Raw genomic sequence first — 19057 nt, 5'->3', positions numbered from 1 at the left:
AATAAAGCATGCAAAGTGGCCAGATTGCCAGTATGTAACTGAACTAGTAAGCAGAGCCCTATCGTTACCATCAACTGATGTGCTACTGCAACGGAGTGTCTGTTTTTGGTGTCTGTGAGTATCTAATGGGAAGCACCCGTCTGCATTGTCACAGCCACATGACATGGGAAAACGGAGGCTCAAAGCTGACACGAGCTGCTGGCGCAGATCCTGAATCTCTGCACTCAGAGACTGAGTTTGTCAGCGCTCTCCCTCTATTTCACACTTGAGGGAGGTGCAAGGATAACCCCCCCCAAGAAAGCACACAGATTAGGCAAGGTGTTAATACATCCCCAGCAATGACATAACAGCAACCAGTATCAGTGCCAAGTCGTGGGGTGCTTGCTACCCACCGACCAACACATCCCGTCCGTGCTGACTCACCACACCATCAGCAATGCAAATTGTGTCACCAATTTAAGAAAGGTTAAGGCCCCTGCACTGCTGACTTTGACTGGGTTTTTTCTCATTAACTCTAATAGGACAGGCTGGAGACCTGCCTTTTTTTTATAACCTAATTTTGCTGAGGGAAAGGCCAGAGGGTGGCTATAATGACATCTCATTTGGTGATAAAAGGATTGGGGTTTTTTTGCCAAACACGTAGCCGGACAGACATATCTCTCTGCTCGCCTCTTGACATGCCAATGCAGTATATATACATGCAAACAGAGTGCTAGCAAACCAGCCAAGCAAAAATCAAAAGCAGTACATTACAGCTGGGTAGGATAATAGGGCATTACAGGAGACAGTTCAGCAGTTTTGTTCAAAAACCAAACAAGCTCTTCAAGTTTCTGAAAGACAAAGATGGAGGCAATGGAGAGGACTGCAGTGGTTCATAGCAGGCAATTGTTCTCCCTGCCTGCACTACCACGTGAGGCACTGGTCATGCGTCCCACAGAGAGCAATGGGAAAATAATGACATTTTAGATAAGAGAGAGAAAAAGAATTAAGGATCAAGAAAAGCCCTCATGCCGAGACACATTTGAAAAAAAAAACTGTGAATGCTCTTCTATCCCAGAGTAAGTTATGTAAAAGGGCATAATTAAACCATCCATCATTCCCCATTTTTTATATTTAATTAGGAAAGAGTGGTTAGTTCCTCAGAGTTGGCTCTTTGAGATGTGTTGGTCATATACGCTCTGCTCTTGGAGTGTACGTGACTCTGTTACAAATGCCTGACTCTGCTAAGAAGTACCATAGTGTTCTGTGTTCTGCCACTGTAGAGAACTCTCTTTTTTTAATTAATTTTTTAAAATAATTGATCTTGCATAATTTGAGGCTTGGGGGAGTTTTGTTTGACTTCAAAGAAGCTGTCCCTGTGGAAGCCAGCTGACCGATATTCCAGGTGAGGTTTAGAGACGCTTTCATTCAGAAAGACTGTTCCAACAATTGGCCAGGCTACTGAAGATTAAACTAAGAGCTTCAGGATATCTGGATAGCTGAACTGCCTGGGCTGGCCCTGCACTGTTAAGATCATACATGTGGGCTCTCATCTGAATTTCCTAATGCCATTGCTAAAAGAAGAACAGGATGGTATGCACTGGAGACCAGAGGTGTTCGGAGCACACAGACATGTCTGAGAGGCGGTTTCAGACTTGTGGTTTATCTCAAGCAAAGGATGTGAATTTAATTCTGTAGCAAAGAGAAACTTGACCTCACATCCAATTTTCAGTTTGAACAACCAAAAGGGGAGGTTTTTTTGTTGTCTGGGCACAGTGATCTGAAACCCCCAACACGGCCACTGGACTAGAACTTTTTCTGAGAAGTCACTGGTTCACAGCAAACCGCTTCCTGATACGGAGGGTGTTGTCAGCTCTTGTCGAGTCCCAAGGCATTAGGTTTACTGAGACAAAAGTTGCCATTATGAACACAATCCTAAGAGCACAAGGGCTGGGGTCTTTCAAATGTGGGAAAGGGCTTTTTTTCTTGCTCTCTTAGGAATAACCCTTACCCTTGGGCACACATTAACACTGCATTGGTTTGTTCCCTTTTGAGTCCAAAGGTAACAGATGATCTAGATGAGAACTGTGGGGCTAAAGTAAGAATGCCTGAATCACAAGGATAACATCTGGTCCTTTCTGTCTGCCTTTTCCAGTGCTGGAAGAAATGGTGCATGTGTCTGCTTGAGCAGTATCAGCTGAGCAGTGAATGTCCTCCCTGTTGTAGATGAGAAATTGGTGGCTGGGGAGGGCTCACATATCTCAGTGAGAAAGGGCAGAATCTAGATATAGAAAAAAATGAGGAGAACGGTCTTGCCACCATAGGACCCTAAATGAGAGTAGTACTCAAGGTGAATCATGGTGAATGAAGCTACAGCAGGAGAAAATCTTGAAATTACATGCTTGCTAAGGGGCTACATTCATGTAGCCTGGATTCCTTATCCCTAGCTGAGATTTACAGAAACACTGGGTGAATTCCATGCACTGTATTAGAATATTTTGTTGCAAATGGATCAAAGGATAATTCAGGTCAGGAGGATCTCAAACCACCTGTCCAAAGCAGAACCAGCTCTGAGGTCAGACCATGTTTGTTCGGTGTTTTGTCCAGTCTGACCTTAAAAACCACCAAGGATGGAGACTGCAACCTCTGGGCAACCTGTTCCAGTGCCTGACTGTCCTCATGGGGAAGAGGTTTGTCCTTACATCCAGGACATAAAGATGTGGTAAATTATTTAATCAGCTTCTCTGTGCCTCAGAAACACCATCAAACACAGTGAGAGTGCTAATAACTGAGTAACAGCAGTTATTTAAGGGAAGCTGTTGATGCCAGGATCACCCAGGGCTGTGAATCTCAGCTATGAGACTCTTAGTACCACGTGCAGAACCACAAAGGTTCACATGCTGACAATGTAAGTGCTGAGGTCTTTGATATTGACAAAAGTTTTGTCATCATTGCTGAATGTACAGTCAGAAGAACAGCAAGACAATAACAGATACCATTTGTACCTAATTTTGCTCACTGTGATATGGGTTAAAGCACAGCAGCAACTAACTTACTTAAGCAAAAAAAAAAAAAAAAAAGAGAGGAAGGTGTGCTACAGCTTCACTGTTTTCAAAATCACAAGCTCTGCAATAACCAAGGAATCAATAATCAGGCAGATTCTGTTTTATGGAAATAAGACTTGGGCAGTGCTGTATTTCCCCTTCTCTCTAGGGCAAGTGAAGGAGGCTGAGGCTTCCTTGTGCAGCATTAGACAAAAGATTCAGATCTCAAGCTCTGGGGCATCAAGGAGTATCGATGCAGAAATAAATATGTTCAAGCCCCCAGATTATCTCTGTCCTGCAGACAGAGTGCAGACTCACAGTTCTGGAGACAATTGGTGACAGGAAAAGGGCAAAATCCCAGCAAGACACAAGCATGTGCCAAAGCCAAGAATGCCCCAGAACAGAAGGAAGAGCTGGGTCAGTTCTGCCCATGGTCAGTGTCCACGTCAGCACCCTTTTTGTAGGCAGTCAGGGGAAGCTGCTTGAGCCTGTCTTAGTTTTCTCTGCCATGCTGCTGGTTTTCCTCATCAGGAAGCTTGTTTCCACCTACAGTTCTCCAGCTGGATGTCTATCAGTCTTCCCTCTCATGATGGGGCTCCATAATCTGCTCTCACCCTCTCTAGCAGTTAGTCGGGGCAATTGAGGCTTATGCACACTTCTGTGTTTCAGTGGGTTTCCTTTGTTCTAGAGTGTCTGAGACCACTTTTTCCCCACAGTTCTTCATGTCTTTGTGCTGGTTCAAATCTCACCAATTTGAGGAGATGAGATTTGCTCATCTTCTGTTTCTCTTCTTGGTCAGTTCCAGTTTCCTGAGGAGCCAATTCTTATAGAGCCCAGCTTCCAGTCCCACACTCCTCCCCAGAGGCAGCTTCCACAGGCAACATCCATTCCTGCAGTTTCATTGTCAGCCCTCAGCATTACAGCCAGAAGCCAAGGCAGGCACCAGGCATGTCTGATGGACTGGCTGGGCTCTGCTTCTCAGGGAGGGAACATTACTCCCCTGACCACCCTGACCACCCAACCTCCCACCACCCTCCACAGAAGCCAGCTGTTCATCCAAGCACACACAGGCCAACTGACCACAACAGATCAGGTCTCCTGGCTCTGAAAGCACTGGACCACGTATACCATCATGCACAGCTATCAAGAAAATCAACTGTAACGATGACTAAAGCTCCAAAACCCAACAGTATGGAAGGGATAGTAAGCTATGTAACCAAGAGGGACCCAAACTTCCAGACTTAAGGATGAGAACTGCTGGGGCTCTTCCACCATGCAGCAGCTGATATAAAGCAGCTGACCAGCACCCAAGATACTGAGCTACCTAGAGCTCAGGTCTTACCCAGTATGACAATCTCTAGAATTTTAAGGATTTATGTGGGACTGTCACTTATGAGAGAACACCTTTGGTGTCAAGCCATTAATCTCCTCTGCTGAGTCATAGGAGATCAAATAAATTGGACTGAACTACTTGTGAAGTTGAAATCGCCCACGGAAAATCTTTGTTCTTTCTGTTTAGTTTTAATATTCAAGTTAACTTCACCTCTCCAATTTAAAACTTTCTAAAGCTTATGGACTTAAAAGTAGTTCCTCCTGGATAACACAATTTCAACTTCTAGGTGTCTGAGCTTGTTGTACTTAAAGGTGAAGATCAGTTTGTAATATAATTTCCCCAGGCAGTTACAATCTGAAACCATTAAATGTTTTTTTCACAATTAGATTTTGAGCTGAATTTTTCTTTTCTTATTTTTTCCTCCTCACCCTGAAGGAAAACTTTTCTGACTCTAGAAAATATGAGAAAAATCTCCACTCTTGCAAATGAGAAAAAACATTTGTCCTGGTTTCAGCAGGGATAGAGTTAATTTTCTTCCTAGTAGCTGGTGCAGTGCTGTGTTTTGGATTTAGGGTGAGAATAATGTTGATAACACACTGATGTTCTAGTTGTTGCTAAGTAGCGCTTATCGTAAATTAAGGACTTTTCAGTTTCCCATGCTCTGCCAGCGAGCAGGTGTACAAGAAGTTGGGAAGGAGCATGGCCAGGACAGCTGACCCGAACTAGCCAAAGAGATATTCTGTACCATAGGACATCATGCTCAGTACATAAACTGAGGGAAGTTGGCCAGGAGGGGCAGATCACTGCTCAGACATCAGTCAGCAGGGGGTGAGCAATTGCATTGTGTATCACTTGTCTTTTCTTGGGTTTTATTTCTCTTTTTGTTATATTCCTTTTCATTACTATTGTTATTATAATATTTTATTGTTATTATATTTTAGTTTAGTTTAGTTATGACACTGTTCTTATCTCAACCTGTGAGTTTTAATTTTTTTTTATTCTCCTCCCCATTCTGCTGGGAGAGGGGAGGAGTGAGCGAGCAGATGTGTGGTGCTTAGTTGCTGGCTGGGTTTAAACTATGACAACATTGCAACCACATTTTAAAACAATGAAGGGAAAAGAATCAAGACTTTTAATAATAGATAAATTAAAGCCATGGCAATCATAAGGCAGATCTATACCATTCTGGCTGCAAACTTCAAGTTACTCCTGCACAAAGACATCCTTGAAGGAGTTATTCAGCATCAATATATACCTGACAATAAGGATTTTTGTTTTGTTTAGGAAGAAGCAGATAAACCAAAACCCATTTGAAATTTTATGTCTTACAATAATTTGCTAGTTCTGATAGGGTCTGATCTGCTTTTACTAAGATAAGACCTGTTCAGGAGCAGCTATCAAGGCAATGCACGCACAGGACATGTGCAGTACTGCATTAAAAAGACATTTGCCTTAACTTTGACAACAAGACAAAACCCACAATGGTATTCTTCCATAATTTTTGCTGTATACTCAAATTTTTACTAAAATCATAGAATCATCTAGGTTGGAACAGACCTTGAAGATCATCTAGTCCAACCATTAACCAAAAAATTTAATTCTGAAGCTAATTAATAGCACATGTCCTTTGTGTAGGATTATCTTTTATTCTTAGTGTCAGTAAAACATCTGCACATTTGACCCTGTGTGCAAGTACTATTTCAGCAACTCACATTTGAGCCCATGCTTGTGTACACATACACAGCACCCATACTATACATATTTGATCTTTAACCCCGAGCATCTCTGTCTAACCACAGGCTGGAGAGCCAGATCAACACAAACCAAATGTGCTGTGAAAGGGTCTCCAGCAAAATAATGAGAAAAGTGAAAAATGGGGCTGTGGATCACTTCCAAATCACCATTGAGGTAGGCAATTTGACTTTCAGAGGCACTTGATACCTGTAGCCTCTCTCAAAAGGGAAAAAAAAAACCACAGGGAGAAGAACAGATCTATATAGATGCAGAGGTGGAAATTTCTGTCTCTCATTTCTATTCTGCTACCAGTCTGGCACACTCCAGGCTGATCATACTCCTTTTCAATGGGAATAAGATTTCTTGTCCTGTGACCCAGGATCCAGCCACTGTTCAGGACAGAGCTGAAAGCAGCTGAGGAAGTTTGCATCAGAAGCCTTGAAGGAAAGCAGCTGTCAAAGCAGCCTGGTGGAAGCTAACAGAAGAGAAGAGCAGCAAGATAAAAAATATAAATACCTGCTTTTTTACCTTCCAAAATGATGTACAGATGAGATATCACATCAGTGGGGCATATCTGTGCACTGACTGACAGCTAGGTATTGCCAGAATAGCAACTGCCAATGCTGCTTGCTAACAAGAGGACAGGATTAGATATCCCCCTCATTTTCCATCTTTCAGGGGAAGCTGGGGATGTACCTAACACACACTCAGTCACCTGCGTCTGCACTGCTTGGTTTCCTGTGGAAAACTACTAGTCTTGTAAAAATGAAAAGGCCTTGCAATGTGGATTTAAGAACACTAATAACCCGGGTTTGCACCTTAACTTAGAGCCCATGCTTCTGTAGATTTAAGCCTTGAAACTAGGACAATTGTTGTGATACAGGTAGAATAAGCCCCGACCTCTTGTCGTAAAATGCTTAGAGGAGCAAATACTTAGTATTAAGTCAGCCAGGATCCATTTCCTCTAAAACATTTTCACCCTGGTGTTGTTTCATCACATACGATCAAATGAAAAATGTATTTCTTTAATTCAGTGTCTCTCCTAAAAGTGATTCCATTGAACTGGAAGACTACCACGTCTCTGGCCACCACCTCTCTGGCCTGTAAAATCAATCAGAGACCACCTTCTGAGGGGCAGTTGATGGCACAAGCCCTATAGCACGCCGGGGAGCCGCAAACTTCCTTGGATGAGGACTGACAGTACCTACATGGGAGGAAAATTAAAACATCTATTTATTCTCTAACTTAGCACTTGGCTTCCAAGTGTAAAAGCTTCAGGATTTTTTTTTTTTCCTAGATTTACAATTGTTGCTGCTATAAAACCTGTACTTGGGGTTGGAACTGAACGTATTAAACTTCTTCATATGGCTCAGGAGCTTACAGCTTTTCTTTAGCACCTCTTCATGAAAGTCCTGCCAAGTCAGTGATTACCAGGGGGACACAGAGACAAGGTGTATGTACAATTTCTTTTGACTGCTGATGTCCTAGTGCCTACAGCAATGACAAGCACCCTTAGCTGGCTATATTACTCTACCAGACACTGACAGATTAGATCATGGGAAGCAAAATAATACAACTTAGATACAGGATATTGCATAAGGAACAGTTAATGCTGTGTGCCTCTGAATTTATGGTGCCTGATTTCCTGTAGCTTCCTCTGTTGTGGAGTCTACAGTGTCTACTAGTGCGGCTTGGGCACACTGCAGTCTCCTCTCTCTAAGGGCACCAATTCCTTCTTTTCTAGCAGCTGCCTTTTGCCATAGAAATTGCAGAATAGCAGTTCTGCAGCTTTGACAAAGGTTGAGGTTAGTCACACAGCTAAAGCATCATTTTTGGAAAAGGCAAACCAACCTCACTGACTCAGGAAATGAGTTTGCTGATGTCATTTTTGTGTTGCTTCAAAGGCATTTATGTAGTTACCGTAGCACTTTAAGTAGTGTTTTCCAGCTACTTCTAAAAAAAACACATAAGGAAATTCCCATAGAAGTTGAGATGAATTTTTCTGTTAACTTCATCTGTTCATTTCATTGCAGCTAGGATTTCACCTCTGATCTCTGCCCTACATTGTACAAACTGAAGATGAAAGACAGTTGTAACTTACCCTCCCAAGTCACACACTGCAAGATGTAGAAGACAAATCTTGGCTAACAAGAAATGACTGAGCTATAGTATTTGAAGCCAAATGAACAAGCAATTCAAAAGTACCTACCAAAAAGCAACTGAGGAGAACAAAGCTACTTAATATTTGGGAAGAGCAATACTACAAGGACAAACGACATGTAAAAATAAAAGATTACAACCGCAAGCTGAAAATAATGGCCCGAGTAAGGGGGGAATGCAGAGTAAGGAGAGGAAAACTGTGGGGCCAGGGACTAGGAGGGAATGAGGAATGCTCTTTAGATGGAGATGGAGATGGAGAAGCTGCCAACACTGGGACTGGCCCTGTCTGGCCAGAACTTAAGTTGTGCATTAACCAGCCTATGTCCTTTTTCTCCCTTATGCCTCCCATGAGATGCACTTGCTATTTTCTTTAAAACCTTCTTTAAAGCCTGATTTTAAGGACTTAGGGCAGATTTCCTACTTTCCTACCATGCCGAGTACTATACCAACATAATTTTTACAGGAGTCTCTAAGTGCTGGTGCAATACACAATAGTAAGCTAAAAGGGATACAGGAGACACATGGGGCGAATAGCAGACAAAAATCATTTTACCTGCCAGACTTGTGGCTAAACTGCATTACTTTCAAGAGCTCAGGGAATGTTAGAGTAGAAAGAGCAAGATATAACAAGGGTGCACAGCTGAGTTCTAGGCAAGGGGTCAGGAAAACACTTGTTAAGTCATATAGAAAAAACTCAGGAGGAGTTAAGCTGCAATATAGACTACACATGAAAAAGCTGTGGCAGCTTTGTGACATGCTAATGCAACGCCACGAAGAGATGAGATTGTGAGAGTCTTTTGTGCATTTGTTTAAAAAAATTATTAAAAATCAGGTTTATCCCCAAAATATAGGCCCCCATAAATATAATGAAAATAAACTTCTTCCCCAGTGCATTGCAGTATCACTTGTTACAAATATCTAAATGGCTTATTTTTGATCTTATAGCTCATTTAATCTACTGCAAAATCTTGTGTTTTGAACAATTTTTTTTCCTCACAAGATAGAAAAAAAGCCCCTAGCTAAATGCCTATTATGAAAATATCATTTTATTCCAAATTAAAGCTGAAGTAAACTATATTTTCACTTAGAAATGAAAGTAGTCTAAGCATACCATGAAAGCTAAATGTAGCATGTACCCAAATTTGCTTTTTGCTTCTCCAGAAACCAACAACTGCTGAGGACCAGTACAGTCTAAATGTACTAATAAAAACCCTACCTCTAAACCAGATACTTAAAGCTGACAAAAATGTTTCCTTCACTGTTAAACATTTTTTATCCCATTTAGAAAAAAAAGTAGACAATGACTTTTATATCAAAGTTCCTTTCTGTTTGTATGCCCGCATTGCATAGCACAAGGCAATATTTGAAAAAACAGAATTTGCAATCAATCAATGGAAACATTCTGGCAGCATTTCAATTGGTCCAACATCTTGTAAAACTTGGCTTCCAAAACCAAAATAAGGCACGTTTGGTCTGCTCCCTTACGAAGAAGTGACATGTGCTCTATTTTGAAGATCATTTTAAAGACTTATAAGGAAGATGTGACGATAAACGTTGCTGACACGAGCTTAGGATGTTCACGTTATGAGTGATGAAGATGCATCGGTGAGTTATGCGAGTTATCTGAAACAAGTGCCAAAAACCCTTTTACCAAATCATCACACACTCTACGTAACACTTAGCTCACTATAACCCTTTTCATATATGCATCTCCCAGCCTTGCACAAAGGAGAAAGTAAAAGCTATTTTAGAAGTAATTTAGGAAGCTTAAAAACCAGCCAGTCACTGTGAAATTTATTAGCATCTTTTCTAAGCCTCACTTCAACTGCCAGTTTATTGAAAAGTGTTATTCTAGTAAAATCCTTAAAAGGAATGTCTCAAGGCTTTCAATGACTACAAAGGACACTTGTAAAGTTAGCTGTTCTCATTAGTATACAGAAGCAAGGATTTGGGGAGGGGGGAAGGTGGGGGGAAAAGGGGGATGCGGAATCGATGCATAATTTATCAGTGGCAAAAATTCAAGTCAACCATGCCAGCTTTCAGAATTTCAGCTGACAGCCACACATATACTTCTAACCGTAGTTGTGTAACAACTCAGGCTCCGTTGGTTATACTCTGTTTTTACCCTGTTTCCTCCAGCTCTTTTAGTAATTAAACTACCCACCCTTGGGGTCACATTCAGTGTCGACACAGCAAATACCTATCTGCCCAAGCATCTAAAGGACAAATATGAAAACAACTAGTTTTTTAGTTGTTGGCTAGTGGTAATACATGAAGCTAAGATTTCTTTGAAATTTAACTTCCCCCCCCCCCCCCAATTAACAAACAACGAAATTTCAAATAAAAATTCCATTGAAGTAAGGACGAGCTACACATTATTGCACTAGAGGACAAAAACTAGTGGCAGATACAAATCCTTTCTAAGTTGTGCAAAATGCCACAAAAGCAGCTTAAGTTATGAGAAAAATTACTTCAGATGTTAGTAATTATGGAGGTTCTGAAATGTGTTGAACTTCTTTTCCATTTTACACGCTTTGATATGGAAAAACTGCATTCTACTTATAAATTAATCAAGATAAAGCTAATAATAACATCACATGTTGTTCCTAGTGCATGAGAAATTCAGTAAGACATAAAAACCTTCATCAACAGCTTCTATCAGTAGCTGGTAGCAGAGAAAGAAATCTAAAATATTTTGTGGATTTAATGTATTCTTGAAAGAACTAATCGCACAAGTAAACGTAGCTGCTCAAATCGGTCTCTTGGACAAAGGCAAACATCTTCCATTTTCTTTCATGTGGGATTGCTACCTTCTTCAAAGGAGAAGGTTTTTACCTCAAATTGAGTGGGGGCTGGGAGGCTGTTATGCTCCAGTCTGTCTGATGTGTTCAGTTCTGATCTTGAAGCTCATTCTTTGACTCCTAAAAACCTAACATAGGATTTTACCAAGGAAGCTATTAAGAATACGTATTGGAACTTAATCATCACCAGCATCAAATTCTGGTTTATAGATTTAAAAACAAAACCTGCTTCCTAGTCCTCCCCACCCCAAGAAAGAAAAAAACCAAACAAGTAACCAACACAAGCTCTGTTCCTTCCCCAATACCAGATACCCAATTTTGGTTTCAGTATGATTTGACTTATAGATTCCAATAGCCACATTCTCGCTGTTCGAAGGGGCGTCTCATGGCTCACGAATGAATGCTGCTGGCAAACAAAGGGGCTCAGTTGCATCTCCGTGCATTAATAACCGGTGTCCCACTGCATCAGACTATGCGGATTGTTGTGGGGATTTTTTTTTTTTTTTTTTTTGTCTGCAAAATGGAGATCTCACAACTGAAAGATCAAGGAGAACGTGCCTTCTGGAGCATCATCCACATAGTTTTGTTCTCATGAACCGAAATTCACTTCCCCTTAACAATGAGACACAGACTCAAAAATAAAAACAAGACCACGTTTATTCAATACAGACAGGTTAATTAAGACAGTAAGTCCTGTAAATCAGGAACACATTTCAAACACTCCGGTACGAAGTGCATATATTTAAAATCAACAGCTGCATCTTGTATTCGAGCCATTGAGTTTGTCGGGGAAGGGTGGATTCAGGGTTTTTTTTCTTTTTGGTAGAAAAAACTTGTTTCGGCTACCTTATGTGAACAATGCGTCTCAGGCTCCATTCACTCATCAGGCTTTACAACTATAAGTCCAGCTGCCTTCCAGCTTTGATATTCACATTTTTTTAAACTGCTTCATACAGTCACAACGGGCAAAAAATAATAATAAACAAAATAATAATTAAAAAAACCCCAAACAAAACCAACAAACCAGCCCGGAGGGGAAAGGAAACACCTCCCGCCGGGGTCAGCCAGAATTATTGCAAATGGCTCCTGGGAGACGGAGCCCGGCGGCGGAGCAGCCCCGCGGCGGCCGGGGAACCGGCGGCGGGGGGGTTGGGGGGTGTCCGCGGCCCCGGCCGGGCTGTCCCGGTGGGGGGAGAGGAGGAGGAGCTCCAGAGGAAGGCAGGGGAGGGCGGGGGGGGGTTACTCCACCACCTCGGGGCGGGCGGGCGGCATGCGCGGCCTCCGCCGGTTGGAACGCGGCGGGGCTCGGCGCCGCGCCGGGGGTGACCTTGGGGCGGCGGGGGGAGCAAACCCGCCCCACCCCGACCGACCCCGACGCGCCCGGCCCGTCCCCGCCCGGCAGCGGGAGGGGGGGGGCCCGCCGCCTCCGCCGCCCCGCCGCGGGGGGAGACTTACATCGCGGCGGAGCCAGCGCCGCGCTCCCGCAGTCCGCCCGGCGGGGGTTCCCGCCGCCGCTAGCGGCCGCCCCAGCCGCGCTCCTCTGCCCCGGCCGCCGCCGCTCGTCCCCGCCGGCTACTGCAGGGGCTGCACCGCCGCCGCCTCGCCGTCCGCGCCGCTGCTCCCCGCCGAGGCGCTGCCGCTGGACGCCGTGGAGGCCGCCGCCGCCGCCGCTGCCGCCGCCGCCAGCTGCAGCCGCCGGACGGCTTCTTTGATGAGGTTGCCGGAGAGGATGAGCTGCTGCAGGAGCCGGTGGGGGTCCTCCTCCTCCGCCGGCCCGTCGCCCGGCCCCGGTGGCGGTTGCTTCCTCCGGCGGGCGGCGCTCCGCAGCCAGCCCCGGCCGCACAGCTGCTTGGTCACCCGCTGGTGGCCGCTCCGGTCCGGCCGCGGGGGCTCGGCGTGCTGCTGGTGGGCTTGCGGCGGGGCCGGCCCCCGCGGCGCCAGCAGGGCCCCCCCGCCGCCGCCGCCGCTGCAGCGCGGCGAGTAGGGGGCGGCGCGGTCGCGGGCGCTGCCCGGCCCCAGGTGCTTGGGGGCGCGGGGCGGCGGCGGCGCCCGCTGGGCGCTCAGCTGCAGCACCTCGCCCAGCTTGGCCACCAGCGCGTCCACCTCCTTGGAGCCCGGTTGCCCCACGGCGACGGAGCGCTCCAGCAGCAGGAAGCGCTCGCCCGGGCGGCACGGCATCTCGGCCGGCCGGCGCCCTGCCGCGCCGCGCCGCCAGACGCAGCGGGACCGGGGCCGCCGCCCGCCGCCCCGCGCGCACGCGAGCACACGCGGCTCCGGCGGCTGCGGTTGAAGCTGGAGCTCGGCCCGCTGGGGTTGGTTTGTAAACAATGGGTGACGCGGGATCCCGGGCGCCTCCCACTGCGCCGGGCGGGGGGGGAAGCCCCCGCCACCAACCGCCCGCCGGCCGCTCCCGGCGCCGACGCCCCGCGCGGCGGCCGGGGGCGACTCTCGCGGTGGCGCGGGGGGCGGCTCACGCGGCCGGGGACCGGCGGCCAGGGCGGGGCTGCCCCGCGCCCGCCGGCCGCGCCGCTCCCGCTCCCCCCCCCGCGCCCGCGCGCCGCGTGGACCGGCCCGCTTTCAAACCCCGCACCTCGGGCCGCGGGGCGGGGCCAGCGTGATTGGCAGGAGGGGTGTGAGGGGGCGGGGCGGCCGGCCCGGCTCGGGGCAGGCGCGGGGCCGGCCGGCGGGAAGGGGGGGCCGAGGCGGCGGGGGGGAACCGAGGAGGCGGAGGGGGGGGGGGGGGGCGAGGCGGCGGGGGGGCCGCTCCGCCGCTCTGTCGTCTCGGGGAAGTGCCCAGAGGAGAGGCGGGGGGCGCCCGGGCGCAGAGGAAGGGTGGCCGCCTGCCTGCCGCCCCCCGGGGGCTTCCTCCGGGCGCCCCCTCGGCCGGTACCGTGTGGGCCTGACGCTGTGACAGACGCTGCCCCGGGAATCCGGCGGGCTCCCTGTGGGAGCGTACGCCGATGCCTCTGTAACTGCGTGCCTCGCTGCGCCGGCGAGACGGCCGCCGTACACGGCTCTGCCTTCCCTTTAGCACGGCACGTGTTAAACGCGATGCTTGCATTTTCCTAAAATAAAATTTGAGGCAATAAAGCGTCAGCCACTAGCGCCTTCAAGAGCGGATCGTTGCGTTGCAATTCCCATTGCAGGAGTGTCCCACAAGATTCAGTTCTGAGACCGCGACGCGTTCATGGTGCAGTGCCCGGCTCTGAGGTCACAGCACAGCGCTGTGCTGCCGCCGGTTCACGCACGGCGAGCACGGTTCTGCTTGGTATGCCCGCCGTGGCCTCGCGCCCGGCAGCGCATTGATTTGGAGTATAATTCCTCGGCATACAAATGCCTTTGGGGTCTTATCACTAGAATTAGCAGACATGGAGCAGGTGTATGCGGGCTTTCTCTCCAGTTTTCTACCTGGCTGCAGTTTACTTCATCACCTGGACCAAGGCTCTGTCCTGCCTCTTCCTGTCCCAGTCCCGTTCCTTCCCTTGAATCCATCACCACGTCCTTTAAGCGAGTGCTGAAGTTTCTGCGATGAGCCTTAAATAACATTTTCTGGATGTCAAAACTCTGGAGGTATACTCCAGAACATGCTCCTTCACATAACTCGGCATGCGGTCACCAACTGCTGGGGAACCGCTAGTAAAATGGAAGTTGCTCACACACATAACTGCTATCAGCATCATGCCCTTGATTAATTAGTAAGCGGTCGGCAAAGGAGAGGGCATGCCCTTTGGTCTGTTTGTCCATGTTTTCCTGAGCTATTTTCACTTGCTGTACAAAACAAAAGAGACCTTGCACCTGTGTGCACGTGTTTGTGAACGTGCCTGTCACCTGAACACGTTACAGGTCACACCAGCCTTGGTGTCCAAGTCCATGACTGCATCTCCGGGCTTGATTTATATGAGCTGGGCATAAAACATGGTACCTAATTACATATTATTTATTCATATATATATTAAATATACTGATGCTTTCTTATCTTCAGCACCATCTTGGTAACTGGCAATTAAAATTCAGATCACGTTTTTCTACAGATGATGAAAAAGCATGATCTTGTTTCCCCACACCAAAATATTTTTAAGAAACACTGCTACCCTTATTCCCTAATTATGCAGTATCTTTTCAAGCGAAATAAAGGCAGGCCTGCAGAGATGCAGTGGATGGATCTACTTCAACTCCAAGGGAGATCTATATTCAGAGCACTTCTGAGTAGGTAATCTGGTATTCTGTACAAGCAAAACTGCAATAAACCAGTACAGCTTATTCCAGCCTTTCCTTCTCCTCCCACAAAAGCAAAATAAGCTATACCAGCAAAAACTCAGTGCTGCCTGTGATTACATCTACACCTGGGGCTTTCATGAGCCCAGCAATGATAATCACAAATCGCGCTTCACTGCATCCCTAACCAACAGCAGCACGGGGAAAAGTTTGCAGGATAGAGCAGATCAGTGCCACAGATAGGGAGCTCAGAGTGCAGTCATTAACAGAATCTTGATGTCCTCAGATCTGTTTTGATGCAAAACTTCAGTGATGGCTGATTCACAATCGACTGAGTAAGTATCTGCTGAGGATTTTGGGAGTAAACCCACTGAAAATATTCACACTGAATGCTACTAATCAGAGTTAATAGTTTTACCACCTCAACAAAGTGAGTGTGGTAGATTTGCGTATCTTGAGTTGTCAGGAGAAGGGTTATGCTCTCTTGGAGGAATCGAGAACCTCAGCCATTTGGTATTCTAACTGCTCTCTTCACACTAAGAGTGAAACACAAGACAGAAGCTGAAATGCTGGAGAAGACAGTATATCCCATGTCGGATCTGAAGTTCCTCCTCAAAGATTTGTTTATGTGGGAAAACTATGCCAAAATGGGCCCCGTATGAATTGACATCGTACTCACATCTGTGGAGTGGATGTCATCATGTCAGCACCCAAAGACCTTTCTGCATCAAACCCCAATCCATGCCGGGAACAAGTCTAAACTGTCTGCAGCCAGCATGTCACGTTACTGGCAGAAATCCCTACAGCGGTTTATGAAGTGTTAGCTGTTTGCTAGTGCCTCTTTGTAGAAATGAGAACAACGTCAACAGTGGGTTTTGCAGTGAAGTGACTGTTGTACATAGAGGTGCCCTGATGCAGTTTGTGAGCGTAAATGACAGGGTTGGCTGCCACGTCACTCCTGAAGAAGCTGGGGCTTCTTCACTTGTAACCATCAGGTCATTTGGCCAAGTCCCGAGTTAACTATAGCAAAGTATTTTCATTTAGACTGGGAGAATCACAGCCTGGTTATTATACTTTGTCTTCTACCGCTGGCAATGAGTTACCCCCCCACTGAGTTACCAGCTGAGTGCACAGAGGCAATTCTTTTACTTTAGCAGTTTACCACAATAATTTCAATTACAAATAAAACCCAAACCCAAAACACTAAAGATAGAGACAGGTTGTTTTAATAATAAAAGGATGAAAATACTTCCAAAACTGCTGACAAGATTTTTCTGATCATCAACATCATTTTTCTGAGCAGTAGTTTGATAATGAGCATTGCCATGATTTTTTTTTTCCCCTGATATATTTTTTCTGTATTGTCTGTTTCTGTTCTGCCAAAATTCCCACTGCAAATTGTAGTCTAAGTCATTCTATTACAAAGATCTTACAATTATAAGCAATAATGGGTTCCTTTAAAGATATGGGAGACCTGGTTACCCAGGATATGGAGAAGGCTGAGGTACTCAATGAAGACCTGGGGAACTACAGGCCAATCAGTCTCACCTCTGTGACCAGCATGATCATGGAGCCGATCGTCCTGGAAACTATGTTAGGGCACATGGAAAATAAGGAGGAGATTGGTGACAGCCAACATGGCTTCACTAAGGGAAAATCGTGCCTGATGGATCTGGAGGCCTTCTACAATGGGGTTACAGCTTTGGTGGATAAGGGAAGAGCAACTGATGTCATCTACTTGGACTTGTGCAAAACATTTGACACCGTCCCACATAACATCTTTGTCTCTAAATTGGAGGCACATGGATTTGACGGATGGACCACTCGGTGGATAAGGAATTAGCTGGATGGTCACACTCAAAGAATTGCAGTCAATGGCTCTATGCCCAGGTGGAGACCTGTGATGAGTGGCATTCCTCAGGAGTCGCTATTGGGGTTAGCGCAGTTTAACGTCTTTGTTGGTGACATGGACAGTGGGATTGAGGGCACCCTCAGCAAGTTTGCTGACAACACCAAGCTGTGAGGTGCAGTCAACACACTGGGGGGAAGGGATGGCATCCAGAGGGACCTGGGCAGGCTTGAGAGGTGAACCTGTGCAAAACTCATGGAATTCAACAAGGCCAAGTGCCAGGTCCTGCACATGGGGCAAGGCAATCCCAAGCACAAATAGAGGCTGGGTGATGAGTGGATGGAGAGCAGCCCTGTAGAGCAGGACCTGGGGGTGCTGGTGGATGGAAAACTGACTATGAGCCAGCAATGGGCACTTGCAGCCCAGAAAGCCAACCATATCCTGGGCTGCATCAATAGAAGTGTGGCCAGCAGGTCAAGGGAGTTGATTCTCCCCTCTGCTCTTCTCTTGTGAAACCCCACCTGGAGTACTGTGTCCAGGTCTGGGGCCCTCAACATAAGAAGGACATGGACCTATTGGAGGACATGGTCCAGAGGAGGCCACAAAGATGATCAGGGGGCTGGAGCACCTCCCATGTGAGGACAGGAAGAGAGAGTTGGGGTTGTTGGAGCCTAGAGAAGACTCTGGGGAGACCGTATAGCGGCCTTCCAGTGCTTAAAGGGGGCTACAGGAAAGATGGGGAGGGACTCTTTATCAGGGGATGTAGGGATAGGATGAGGGATAATGGCTTCAAACTAAAAGAGGGTAGATTGAGATTAGATATAAAGAAGAAATTATTTACAGTGAGGGTGGTGAGACACTGGCACAGGTTTCCCAGAGAAGCTGTGGCTGCCCCCTCCCTGGCAGTGTTCCAGGCCAGGTTGGACGGGGCTTTGAGCAACCTGGGCTAGTGGAAGGTGTCCCTGACCATGGCAGGGGGGGTGGAATAGGTAATCTTTAAGGTACCTTCCAACCCAACGTGTTCTATGATTCTGTGATTATTATGGTTCATCTGCACATTAATTTTATCTGTTAATATTTTTAGAAAACAGTCTTTAAGATATTTTTAGTAATACTTGACTTTCAGATATCCCTAGCAGAAGACAAAGTCTGAGTTTCATAAACAAGTACTAATTGTATTAATTGTGTCCCACCTATAAAATTTGGACATAATTTTATAGCCTTTCCTAAGGATACACTTTATTTTCAGAATATAAAAATCAATTTATGTATCTTACCTTTTGTTTTGATCCTCACAAGGCGGACAACTGGATGTGAATTCTGAGCTTTAAACCTATTAAGGACAAAGAAAGAAAACCCTTAAATCCTTTGAAGTCCACTATCCAGTGTAATCTCAGTCCTTCCACTACATGCGTGTTCAGAATCATGCACATGTTCTAACCTGTGATGGAATCCCAGTAATCCAATCAATTTGAAATGAGAAATAAAATATAATTTGTGCAAATGTTTACATTTCAAACCTCTGTGCCGGAGCTGCGTGATCTGTGATCTCAGACTTTGGCATTGTGTATAGAAATAAATCAGGTTGATAAATTTGTGACGGAGACTATGTACTGTTGCATTGCAATGGTAAAGTATTTATAGTTTTGTTTATAAAACAGTAAGAGGGCTTTGAACTGGGTGAACCCAGTGAGTAGGAGGTCTTTTCTAGTCTTTTCTTTCTCCAGGCATTTTTCACGTCTTTTATTTTCAACAGAAACTTCTGTCATATATATTAAATATGCAGAGCTTCCCTTCATAACAATAGAGTCAATGAAGGATGCTTGTGCAAAGTAAATTAATATCCTGTGCACACTTTAAATGCACAATGGGGAGAGGCCAGAACACCATCCAAATAAGACGAGTTTAGATTCCCCAATAATCATTTTGTAAGCTGCATTTA

General features: G+C 46.1%; 1 protein-coding gene across 1 annotated transcript; it reads right to left on the bottom strand.

The window, feature by feature from the left end:
• Positions 1–11690: 11690 nt before the first annotated feature.
• Positions 11691–13315, bottom strand: LOC141956810 (GSK-3-binding protein-like). The gene has a single exon (XM_074897634.1). The coding sequence runs from the start codon at positions 13227–13229 to the stop codon at positions 12624–12626; it is 606 nt and encodes a 201-aa protein (XP_074753735.1). The 5' UTR covers positions 13230–13315; the 3' UTR covers positions 11691–12623.
• Between the last annotated feature and the right edge of the window lie 5742 nt (positions 13316–19057).

This window comes from Athene noctua, chromosome 2, assembly GCF_965140245.1.
Source record: "Athene noctua chromosome 2, bAthNoc1.hap1.1, whole genome shotgun sequence".
Taxonomy (NCBI): domain Eukaryota; kingdom Metazoa; phylum Chordata; class Aves; order Strigiformes; family Strigidae; genus Athene; species Athene noctua.
This window is presented reverse-complemented; position numbering and strand designations above follow the sequence as displayed.